Raw genomic sequence first — 13,214 nt, 5'->3', positions numbered from 1 at the left:
ACTGGCATGTCCAGGAATCTTTCTGTGGTAAAACCAAAACTTGGTTAGATAGAGCAGCAGTAAATGTAAGCATTTCCCAAGTTTGTTTTTCACCTTCTTTTCTGTTGGGGGTGTCTGGTTAAGGGGGGAAGGAGAAGTAGAAAACGAAAGGGGCTGCAGGTTTTTCAAAGCAGCTTGACAAAAACATCCCTCACGAGCAAAACCAGGCCTCCATCAAAGGGGTATCAGTGGGGGAGGAGGGGACAGATCTGGCAGTAATGGAAAGTCTCTTCCACAACAGGAGGCTCGTAGCGTATTAAATATTTATAACGAGCAAATGTGTTTGGTCTTTTCTGTACCAAGCGTGTGACCCCCACGCTGCTTCGAGTAAGTTAGGGGAACACTGACAGTGTTTTATATACCAAATATGCCAAAACCCGGCAGAGGAAAGGCGCTGCAAGACATGCCAGCTATGAGCAGCACCAGGCAGGTATCGGCGGGCGAGGGAAGAAGCAGGAACTGGCGAGAGCGGCCGAGAGGCTGGGCAGGGCGTCCTGCAGCCCAGCCCCTGCGTCTCGGGGCCAGGAGACGTCCTCGGTGTTTTTCTCAGTACTCAAATTCTCTCGCTGAACAATCCTAACCGCAAAGTAAGCTGTAATCTAAAAATCAAGCCACAACTTGCTTTAATGTTGAACCAAAACTGTGATGACTAAGAAACAAAGCCAATGCTGCTGAACTGGCTGCGACTGCCTTTTCTGTAACATGCATAAATGTAGGTTGATCATTATCATTTAAGTTGGAGCTCAACTTTTTTGCCTGAAGTTTCCAGTTCTGGCCATTTGTGAGCTACACAAATACTGATTTGTGATGTTCAGTTTTCACTTAAATACAGTGCTCAGCTACTGGACACGTTCATCAGTACAAACAAGAGGGATTTTCCAGTGGCGCAAAAGCCTAACCAGTGCGAAGTTAAAGGCAGGAGAGTGCGCTGTAATTATTCATCTGTCTTTGGTGGTTTGCTGAGCTACACAGCACTGATGTTCAGCTCCGATAAGCAGTGTAAAGAGACATCTGTGTGCATTTAAAAATAAATGACTTCAAAACACTATAAAAACAATGCAATGGGAAAACAAAACAAAGAAAACACGCAGAAATCCAGTTTGACCAGGTAGAAGCTCAATGCAAGCAACCTACGTTTACAGTAACTTCCTAGAGAAATAGAAGAGTCCAAACTCTCTTGATTGCACAGTCAGCAATCTCCTACCTATCACGAACGGCTTAACAGCTTAAGTAAGTCCGTGCCTCTCACACCCAAGGACCTCTCCTTGTACAGCAAGGAAGCTCAGTGACTGCCAACCACCAGACAACTCGGTACATCTTTGGCACCATCCAGCACAATGGAAGCCACCAACTTGCCTGAAGACTTTTTTTTCCCATAATTAACAGCTTATCCAGAGAACTGTCTTCCTAAATATGAAATTTACAGTACATGTAAATTTTATTTAAAACAGTTTGCAGTAAGATTTACAAAACAGCTATAGAAATAAAGGCTGTGCTTACAAACTGTGTAAGTTAGATGCAAATTCCAGATGGAAAAAGATCTCCAGAGTTTAAAAATATCATCAAACCAGGAAGGAAATTTAGCTAGAGTGGATGGTTCATCAATGTAATCTCCGCTCAGGTCAAACTTTCTAATCAAAAAAGCCACAGCAACTACACACAACAATTTACTGCTAAAAGAAAAGCTGGAGTGTTTTTAAGTGGTTCTTCACTCTTCTGCTCATTCACTTCACTATGCATTAAAGAACATTAAACATTGGCTAAGTGATAATGTATATTCTTTTGAGTATGTTGTGGTGACAAAGAAGGGCTTAAAATCATGATGGCCTTGTTTTTTTGTCTTTTTAAAATCACAGCATGCATCTTTTTCTGCCATCTGTTTAAGACAGATTAAATTAGAGAATCTCCTACATGAGATTCTGGAACTGACCAAAAAGCCTCCCAACCTCAGTCACAAACCCTCTGTATTTTATTGCATTACAGCATAATTGCTTTGTTGACTTGAGAAGTTCTTTTAAAAAAAATCTTTTTTAATTTTCTACCCAGAAGCATAAAGCAAACAGAATTCATTGAAAACATTTACCTTTTTGGTTTTATTTTCTTTTAGCCAAAGGTGTTAGTTAAAACTATCCGTCAAAGTATTTATCTTCAGTTAATTCTCTTTTGGCTTTTTGTTCCTTTATGTACTTAATTTCATTACAGAACGGACAAACAAGCTGCAAATACTTCATCATGCTCACAGAGCACCTTAAATCAGGGTTAAAAGTGAAGGATTTTTTTCTGTATAAAACTCTCTTTCTTCTGTGCAATGCTGCACAGACTCCGTGCCACAGCTAAATTTAATAACATAATTCCAAAAACTAGAAACTACATTTAAAGTAAGAGGCACACATTGCTTCTAATCCCAATGGTGAAGTTGCCTTGAGCAGAACAGCAGTCATTCTACAGCTGCCAACCAAGCACTTAGTCTTAAATTCCCACCTCTTACTGAACATTTTGAAATAGCGATTTATTTTCTCTTCCCCAGCCTCCTTACATACCTATGGTTTCTGGCAGGTCCAAAAGCTCATTGTGCTGCAAGTCAAGGTTGGTGATCTGTGTGCAACTTCCAATCTCTTCTGGAAGGTGTTCAAGCTGATTGTGCGCTACATCCAGCGTTATGAGGTTACACAGCTCACCTAGAAGCACACAAGAGAATCAAAATATGAAGTTATTTAATGTACAGGTCTGGAGAGATTTTTCTTGATGATCTAAAATATATATATAATATATTACTACCATAAAATTACGAATATAAACTAAGTCCTTAGAGCATCATAACTTTATCAGTGCGATCTAAAATCTGATTGACAATTTTCTTTAAAACTTGGATAAAGCTTTTTATAGATTCTCTAAAGAAATCTTATTTATTGATTTTCTTCTAGCACTTCAAGCTGTGGAATATGAGGAGCACAAAATCCATTCCTCACACTTGTTTCATGCTGCCCAGAAGTTTAAAATCTGATGGAGTAAGTGGATTGTATTGAATTATGAGAAACCAAATCTGCTTTTATAGCATAAATTATGTTCAGACACAAAATGAATGCGTAAGAGACATCAAAATTATTTGGCTGACACCCTACAAAACTCATCCAAAGTCCTGAATGCTATTTTTAATCATTTCAGTCATCAAGAAAAGGCAACATATCATAAGATGACTGTAGAAACTATTTATACAGTTTATGATATAATATATATATGTAAACACAGGTATAGCCAATAAAAGTTTGAAATAAAAGACTTATCTGTTAAGCCTTAAAAGGGACAAAAGGATTGTACTTGCTTAGAGCTAAGAGCAGCTTTACTGCTGCTCTGTTTCACTCCTGACTCGTACGTACCAACTGAAGAGCACAACGAGGCACAGCTCTCTGTGTACAGCAGTTCCACCTCTTTGAACAGCAAACACTGCATTCTGAGCAATAGCTCATTGCGTTTGTTGGAGAAAGTGTGTGTGCATGGAAGAACACAGGTACCAGGTACACGTGCTCGTATTTTTTGGATCTAATGGAGGTGAAATTAATGCAAATGATTTCAACAGCTTCAACTCTATCCAGTAAAGGTCACTGTATTCGTGTATCAGAGCATCACTGAGTGAGTAACAAATTTGGAAAAGAAGCAAATTCCTTTTGAGGGGTGACTGTCTATTCTTAAGCTTCAGTATTGTATCTTTGACGTGATCCTTTAGGGATTTTCCCACAGGCCTGGCCTGGGCAAGTTCTGATGCGTAGACTGTCTACATATTACATCATCAGGGGATCACAAATCGCAATTTATTGAACTGTAATACATTAATGAACTCAAGACTCTGTATCTGAGCTGCAGGTAGCACAAACTTTTATTAAGGATCAGAAAACAGTTGTGAAAAACCAGCCAACAAAAAAGTTTATGCAAAAGTGACCCAATTTTCTGCATGTATTGACCCAAATTGCGATGTTTTTCCTTGAAAATAGGCACATTGAAATGTAATGCTTAAGCACCACCTCCATGACTGTGTGCGCTCGCCTCTCAAGTCAGCATTCAAGTGTATTTCAGGCAACCACAGAGTCAATATCCAATCGTGTTTCATCAACCACACGATTCAATGCCATTAATAGGCAGAAGAAAGCAAACTTACGGAGAAGGCTGAGCAAGAGTTGATGTTCTGTGATAGAAGCATCTGCTTGATAGTCATGAAAACAAGTGGGCAAAGCGTAGAAGGCAGTAGAAAGAGAAAAAGCTAGAGGAAGACTTTATTCTCCCTTCAAACAAACCAAAAAGAACCCCGTATTATCTTTAATCAGAAAACCCAAGAATTTTGATCGCACTTTCGGTCAGCATTTTTCACCTCCTGACTGCTGAAGTTCAGCCCTGACAATCTTGTTTGCATTTGTTTTCCCTGCACACCTAAACCAATGATGTCAAACTCAATGTGGCACAAATTTCATTTCATCACGTTGATTTCTCATTTACTTGACTCTTCCCACTCTACATCTGCTGGAGTTGAGGAGAGAGTTGGATTTCTGCAGTACCATTTGCTGCGTTTCCCTTTTGCACCTGCTGAAAACTTTGACAACAGCAAGATACGTGCTGCCACAAACATCTCAGAGCTAATTCTGGGAAGAAGGAAAAAAAAAAAAAAAAAAGAGAAGCTCAGGTTTATGTAGCCAGTCAAGCTAAAGTTAAAGCCCTATCCTGAAGTGCAGTGACTTCAGGAAAACAATTTCAAGTGATACTATTTGGTATCTACTATTCAGCTTTTAGTTCACATTGCTCTGTAAGGAATCTTGCTCTTGGGTGTAATATAATAATACTTGTGGTCTGACAGCAGCTCACCAAAACGTCCTTCCTAGCCTAAAGGCAGAAGGAGAGGGGAGGGGAAGTGAAATTCTTTCAATACTTTAACGTGGATTGCCGAGACACAACACCGAGACCCTGCAAGTCACCAGAAAACACGCAAGGTAGATTTATCCTGCTGTTCTCCAGGACAAAGAAAAAAACCTTCCATCAGATATGCTTCTCATAACAAAGGGAAAAATGTTTGGGTAACACGGTGGGGGCTCACCACCAGGCACAAAGAGGAAGCCCAGTGGGGCTGTGATGCTTCCCATGGGATATGAGGAGGAGAACTGGGGGACTGCAAGCCTTACCACGGCAGAATCAGCACAGTTTGGGAAGAATAAGCATAGGAAGAGAGAAATAGGGAATCCAAGGGGTCCAGTACTTCATAAAGCAATGCTGGCCAGGCCCTGTGTCAGATGAGGCCAACCTTGCTCATCAGGCTCAGCTTCTAACGCCTCCTGGGCATGGGGCCCGCAGCCTGCGTGTGCCGAGGGGCAAGCGCCAGCACAGCCCGGCCTCTGCATGCGAAAGCAGGGGCTGTCAAAAATCAAAAAGAGTCTTCCTAATGGAAAAATTTGCACAGGTACAAGAAGAAAAATAGTTAACGAGTGAGGAACTCACGGTGTTGTTCATACTGAAGACCACCCCAGCTAGAAATGTGCTGCTCACAGCTGGAGATAAGTCTCGCCCGGGCAGCAGGATCACTTCACCAAGGAAGGTCAGACACCGGGGACCACTGGAGAAGGGCAGGGAATACTTTAGGGAAAAGCTAATGACAGGAAAAATGAACGGAGCCGTTTCACCACAAGTAATGGCCAAAATTTTCATCTAAAGGTAGTGAGGAAAGAATTCTCTACAGACTGCTCGCAACGGCACTGCGGAGATGGGCAACCTCAGCACAACCAGAAAACAAACCAGGAAAGTCTGTGGGGTTGGAGGTGGATTTTTTTTAAAACACTATTGCTCTGCAAGCTACACATAAAAGGCTATTGAAACCCAAAGTCTGCCAAGACAGCAGGCAGAAATTGCATGTACTAACAGGTTTGGTAATAAGAAATTTTGAAGTAATGTCCATATGAAATACATAAAACAGCTTCTCCATAAACAGAAGGCTTAATTATGTAATTCTTTTTTTTAAAAAAAAAAAAAAACTTACAATTTAAAAGCGTCTACAGGACAAAAATTTCAGACAATTCACATGTACTTTTCAGAGAGAATAGTTCTTGAAGATACCCAACTACTTTCTAGTTAAAAAAAATCACTAAAAATACAGCGAAGGATGCTGCTCAAAAAAAAAAAGCGAGAGGAACAATCACCTGACTGCTGTTGAGAGGTACACAGAGAGTAAATGGTATGGTATGGTATGCTATGACAGAGCTAAATGTGCGTGCTGGAAAAAAACAGGGTTACGAGGAACCCGGTGTCTTCCACACGCTGCAGCAGAATTACAGCCCCATTACACGGCCAGCCTGAAAGCCTGTCATGACAAGAGGGCCAAGCTACGTGCCCTGACTTACGTAACTGAAGATTCCTCTTGGCCATTTAAAAACAGCACACAGCTACATTAAAATAATAGAAGAGGCTTCCCAAATTCACAGTAGCGTAGGGAGATAGCGCAGGTCGGCATCAAAAGGGCTGTGGTGTCTCCCACCACAAATTCCCTCGGTGGGCGACTCTCTTGGATGGCAAGAATTGGCACTATAACCTGTCTTCCTCCGGATTAACTCGATGCCTGCCCATGCTTAAGCAGATTGAAAATTGTGAAATCCTTCACAAGATGATAAATCCTGGGCCAGATGACACAGCAGGAGGATCAAGACTCCTACAGAAAGCGCGAGGAAGAGGAGAATGCAAACAGAAGTGGAACCCGACTCCAGTGCGTCAGCGCTCTGGTTGCAATCTAATTTGTAAAGAACAATTATCCAAAATCAGCAACGCTGTGAACAAACTTCAAGTATTTCCCATAATCATAACATTCATCTCTCATTAGGTTCCCTGACTCGGGGGGAAGCAACCCTTTTTTTTTTTTTCCTCCTTTTTTTTTAGTCTGTCTATAAAGCTGTTTGAGGTACGAGTTCTAATTTTAGTTTAAAAAAATTAACTAACTGCAATTTCAGAACCTTATCCCTGGACACAAGGGTTGGGTACATCATTGTAACAGACAGGATGATTTTTTTGCTATCTATCACTAACTGCTTAAGAGTTAAAAATAAGGGCTGTTTTGAATTATTACTGACAAAATACAGCCTATACAGGAGAGTTACGGAGTAGAAAGAAAGAAATCTTAATATTGTTCCAAATTAGTTATGATCAAAAATTACAATATTCATATAAATAAATAAGCAGAGTGCAATATTTAAAAGTTGCAGGGTGTAAAGCAGAAGCTGGCTATGGGAACCGCTCAAACATGCAGAAGCTAAGCTCACCGAAAAGCCTAAAAATCAAGCCTAAAACAAGCTTCAACAAGACAACAGCAAAAACACTTTTTGTTACTTTCAGTTATAAACAGTGAAGGAATACAAATAAAAACGTGTTCAAACAACCTTTTAAACATATGACATAGGCAGAGGAACCAGCCTCAGCAAGGGCCGCAGACAGGGATGGAGACGGGCACGTAGCAAAGCGGTGGGAAGCTCGCGGAGCTGGGGAGGACAAGCGCAGCCCCGCAGCAGCCTCGGAGGGTTGGGGTCCTGGAGGGGATGAGTTTGGGGTCAGGTCTTGGCCCCTGTGCGTTTTGAGGAAGGAACAGCAGCGTGCACAAATAATAAAGGCTAGCCACACACCGTTGCATTAGCAAGGGCAAGGTGATTGTGCCCCTCTATTCAGCGTTTATGAAGTATTAGAGCAGTTAAAATTATTGCAGCATTGATATTAAAAAATGTTGGATTTCTAACAAGCTGTCAGCATTCCCTGCAATACCATCAGGACATCCTCCCAGTAAGCTCCGCAAGCAGATCAAGGAGGCAGGACTACTCAACTGTTATCGTAAAGTCAGTATAAAAACAACGCAACCAGGACAAATTTGCCAAATAGCTGACGAGACAAAACTGAGTCCCCTCATGAGCTCCCAGGGGAATCAGAAGCCAGGCACCGAAGCTGAAGGTGGCCAAAAGCAAGTTCTTCACCCTGCCTGCAGCTCAAGGAAGTGGCCAGAACTGCATCAACTAAGGAGTCATGTTGTGACTTCCAGGGAACAGCACATGTGTGTGGACGCCTGCATTTATTACACTTTGATTCCCAACACCAGGCTTTAACCACGTTAGACACTGAATTCGCAGATAGCAGCGTGACAGCTGAGCCCAGGAACACAACTTTCAAACTGCTGAAACTGAAAAAGGGGTTCTTACACACAAACAGTGTTTCTCCGTATCGCCAGGTCTGCTAAGAAAAGGGAAATGAAATTCAGAGCGCCGCTGAGAAGCTTTGCAAGCGAGCAGTCACCGAGTCAGGAGGCGAATATATTCAGCATGGAGCAGGCACCAAGTAACGCAGCTGCACGCATCTGCTTTGCTGTCTGTGCCACTGAAAACCAAACAGGTGCAAGTGTTATGAAAAAAGTTTCAAAGTAGTGAAGAAACCACAAATGATCTAAATATTGGGTAGATGGGGGAAGGGAAGAACAGACGAGAGTCTCAGAGACATTCCAAGTCTGGTGTAGGCAGATTCCCTGAATTACAATCTAAAAATATTTCCCTTGCAGAACAGCCCTGACCAGATTCTCCACAGAATAAGAGTTGCATTCACAGACAGAAAACACAATATTTGGAGTCTTAAGAAACTTGCAGAAACTAAGCAGATGCAATTTCAACTGTGTTGACGATATTATTTTTATTTGATCTGTGTGCTGAAAAGAAAAAAGTCAAAAACTTGTGTAACACGCAACATTGACTTGGTAAAGAAAATATTATCAACTTGATTGTGCAAAACAATTCCTTCAGCACAACGTGAAAGAACGCAGGAAAACGCTAGATAGAAGAAATGCAAAAAGCTTCAGTAGCAGACTGCAAATCGAAGCACTTGCTTGGCCTCAACCCAGAAGAGTTCCTCTGGTTTTCCTCCTCCTCGTGCTCCCCGTCTGACTCACCGTAGCATTTGCATTCTTTCATTCTCATCTTCAACTTTTTGATCTCGGAGGAATGGACAATTTCCCAGATATGGTGATGAAGCCAGAGTCCACCTTGCGCATTCATTCCCACGTTATCCTCAGAGATTGTTTTGGCAAAGCTGCCACATGGAGCCCTTCCCATTAACATTTTTGTCTGTGGATGCCACCAGAGACTCAACAGCCAGGCGAGCAGGTCAGTTCTGCATTCACACTTGCAATGTGCACGCATTCAGCGAGTGCACAACAACGAGCTTTCCATCGAGGGCTGAGCAGCAGCAGCCTCCTGATTGAAACTAAATTATTCATGGCCATAAGGACAAGCGTAGAGTGAAACCCTGCCGAAGAACTTCAAGTCCAATGACTGAGCAACAAAACGACCGATTAAATTCCCCTATATACCTTAAAGCAATGCAGATGGGAGACCAAGAGAAAAATGTATCTAGCTTCGTGTATTAAATGACAGGCTTCAAACAACCCATCTGTGTTCAGAAGCAAAACTTGGGGGAACGACATCCAAATTGGGAATGGCACAGAGATCAGGATGACTGCTGACCATCTCGGAACATGGGAACTGCAGCTCGTTAAATGAAGCCATCAAAAGCTGCACTCAAAGCAAACCTGTGGACCTTGCCAAGGATGAGCAGAGTTTATAAAACTTTAAGGGAAAAAAGTGGTCCTTGGAAGAGGAGTCTATTGAGAAATCTTAAATAGAAAGTCTGTGCTGGACTCAGGAAATCCCCGATATGAAAATAGCTGGGATCTGGGAAAGGAGTCAGGTTCAGCCTTGTATACGTCTGCATAAAGGCAGGACAAGTGCATTTGTCTAGGGCCACAGTCAGGAGCAGGATATTGGGCAAGATGCACTTACAAGAAAAAATAGGTACACAGAGCAATGAAGAGCAGCTTTGCTGTCATGAAATTTGCAAATATAAATCCTCACCATTATTCCAATAAATAAATAATTAAAATGATGTTTTAGGATGGTGAGGCTAAGCTGGTGCTACTGGGACACCCATGTCACACAGGATTTTGTAGAACATGAGATGGAAGGTGGGGAGGAAAAAGGAAGAAAGACTCTGAAATTATAAAGTGATGCATTTTCAATGGCTCTGTAGAGGGTAACTTATCTTTCCTCAATTTGCAATGCATTTCATGTGCTTTTATACAACATTAGCAATGCTACCTGTGAGATTACACAAGCGAGCTGCAGCGAGCCACACTGATTTAACAGCTCAGCACTGTGAGAAGCAGCGGTCCTGCTCTCCCTGATGCTGTCCGTGCTGTCCCACTGCTCCTCTTACTCCAGGTCCTGTTTCATCTGAAATTTCATTGAACTCAACTAACATAATAGAAAACAAAAGTAGCAAAATCATATCCTGTCAGTTCAGTGAGAAAAATCAGCTCATCAAGGAACAACTCAGATGCACAAGGCAGAAGGACTGAGCTGCTGGGAAGACAGGAGGGGTTACTGCCCTTTTCAGCATCATGAAGTTGGTGTACATCAGCACAGCCATTTCATGAAAACTCTCCCTAATTCAGCCACTCTTGAACAGATCTTTTAGCTAAACATTCAAGAAAGAATTGATTAAAAACACCCTCTGAATATGTTTTTGGTTAAATGTATTTTTATGGATTTTTAGATGTTATTCAAACAGATCTATTTATATTTGAAAATAAAACAACACATTTCAGGATTTCAGCTTCCTATGCAGCCTATCAAAATCATTTCAGTTGCATTAAAAATGTAGAAACAATATTTATGTTGCTGGAAAAGTTAGGAGAAGTCCAATAAAAGACTGGCAGCAATGACTTGCTACCTACTTAGCGCCTGAATTTGCGGAGTTACTAAAAATCTTTTTCTAAAGTACAGAGAATATTCTCCCCATTTTGTTTTTGCTTACTCGGTGAGTTCAGTAAGCTGTTATTTAAAGTTAGGAGATCTGAATATTGGAAAGACTCAAAAGCTTACTGTCATCATCCTACCTGCCCATAACAAAGCAACTGGAGGCACGGGACCACGATGTACTGCATTCTGGGGGGAAAAAGAGACCAGAAACACACACATCTGTTTACTAACTACAGATAATAACACTTCCTCTTTCTTGTAAAAACTTTAAATGCAAAGCAACTCTTCCCCCACTGCAGTCACCTCATCCAGGTTTGTGTTGTTTAGCTACTTAAGACGCTTTAAAGCCCAAAGCAGAACCGAACAGGTATCAGAGCGCTTCCTGGGCGCAGGAAGGTTCATCTCCTCTGGAGTCTCTTCAAGGCAATACATGCAGCAACAGCTCAGCTGTTTTACAGCATTTTTCTCTTAAAATCTCACGAACGACAGGTTTTGCCAATGACATTCTGTCCGATATTTTACCTTCGCTCAGTCTCTTCAGAAATGTTTCAGTTTCAGGTTCCCCGACAGGCACCTATTGCTAATATTAGCACTTGCACAGCCAGCAGTGGATGGTCGAGGTAGGCAGTTCTACAAACTTACTTTGAAATCGCATAAGCAGTAGCCCAGCTTTGACAAGTCATCGATCAAACAAGGAATGTTGCCACAGGACTGAAAACCGATTCCAAATTTAAGGAAGGAGAAAAACCAAAGGGAGATTCTGAAAGGGCATCTGAACACTACACAGAGCACCAGATTTAGCAAGAGATGTTAACAAAAGGCATGAAACTGGACACAGCTTTCTACAAAAGTACGGCAGATCCTCTTATTCTGTCCAGTCCTCCAAGACTCTGGCGAGATGCCTGATGTAGCAGCGTGTAGAAAATAACCTGGAAACTCGGGTAGCAACTGGTAGAAGTCAAGATGCATCCGCCTTGTGACCAGTCTTGCTGTGTCTTCAGTAAAGACTAGTCAGAAAGCAAGGGGCTTCTCCCTACATCCCACACATCCCAACTAACCAAGCATGCTCTCCATTCAAAACGAGAGAAATCGAGAAAATAGATAGCGGGGTGACAGAAGGGATGGAGATGTTCCGCAAGACTTGAAACTGAAATCTGAGTAACTGCTGGGAGAAGATACGACTGCTGTCTGCAAATACAACGGGGGAGCAAATATTAGCAACAGAGGGAAAGTGCTGCATCTAAACCCAGGAGCACAGAAAGCAGCTGGTGACAGACTTACTGGCTGTTGGCAGAAAGGGCTCAACCATCAGAGCGTTAAGGCTCCAGACCCCACTTTCAATTTCTTTCACTGAGAGCAGGAGGAGAACAAATTGTATTTAATAAGGCTGGAGACTAAAGATTTCTAGAAAAGTAATTAAATGGGGTGGCTGCTTGCAAAGAGCAGGTGATCCTTTATTTAAAAGCAGCAAGCCCCAGAAGCTGGAAAGCCTTTTATAACTACACAGGACTGATGTCGTGTGGCCAGAGGTAACAAAAGCCACCAGAACTCCTTAGCATGGGGTCAGACTTCACAGTCAGCTCCAGCTCTGTGTAGGGACTTCTTGCTATGGGACAGCAGCAACATCCCACGCCTCAGGCCTGGGGTTTGCATTTTTTTTTTGTGTGCAGGACAACGTTTTTAGTTAGCATGTCTACCAGCAAACGTAACCCAAGGATTCTTCGCATGCTTGCATACCAGGGTAGCTACACGAGCAGGCTGCAGCCAAGCGCTGCCAGACTCTTCCTTGCTGGACAAGTCAGCAGGTTACAAAATCTGTGAATTTTTAGACCTACACATAAGCACACTAGCTCACCATCAGATATGTGAGCCCTGGGCCTCAGAACAATGGGGTATTTTTAAAAAGAATTTGAAATGTTCCGCGTGATATTGCTTTATAAAAGATAATGGCCTCATTTTACTTCCTGCTTTGCAGCACCAAAAATTTCTGCGTTATTTACAAGTCGATAATACAAGAATGTTTACCATTAAGTTCAGCTTTGCATGTAATATTTGGGAACCGCATTACAAATGTACCAATTAAGATCATCAGGGCTTAAAAAGACTAGCATTTTTTGAAGCGTGCATGCAAAATGTAGAGAACTAACAAGTGTTTACAGAAACAGAGAAATTCCACTGGAAAGTAAGAGATACATTTCTTAGCAGTTTCATTTCTCAGCTGTGTCCAACTCAAACATTTCATCTTTGTACCAAAACAAAGAGACGTGAAAGTCAGCGCACAGAAATCAATTACAGAAGTGAAACTGCCTTGTCTGTTTTCACTACTTGAGGAAAAAAGATTTTCAAATAGCTGTTGTGTGTGTTTTG

The 13,214-nt window shown here is 41.9% G+C and overlaps 1 protein-coding gene across 1 annotated transcript in view; it reads right to left on the bottom strand.

The window, feature by feature from the left end:
• SHOC2 (SHOC2 leucine rich repeat scaffold protein) overlaps positions 1 to 13,214 on the bottom strand; it is a 62,226-nt gene that overhangs the window by 21,783 nt on the left and 27,229 nt on the right. The window contains exon 3 of the mRNA XM_084289822.1: positions 2,580 to 2,717. Within this exon, the coding sequence (XP_084145948.1) occupies positions 2,580 to 2,717 (138 nt within the window). The remainder of the gene's footprint in view (positions 1 to 2,579; positions 2,718 to 13,214) is intronic.

This window comes from Netta rufina (genome assembly GCF_964035555.1).
Source record: "Netta rufina genome assembly, chromosome: 7".
Lineage (NCBI taxonomy): Eukaryota > Metazoa > Chordata > Aves > Anseriformes > Anatidae > Netta > Netta rufina.
This window is presented reverse-complemented; position numbering and strand designations above follow the sequence as displayed.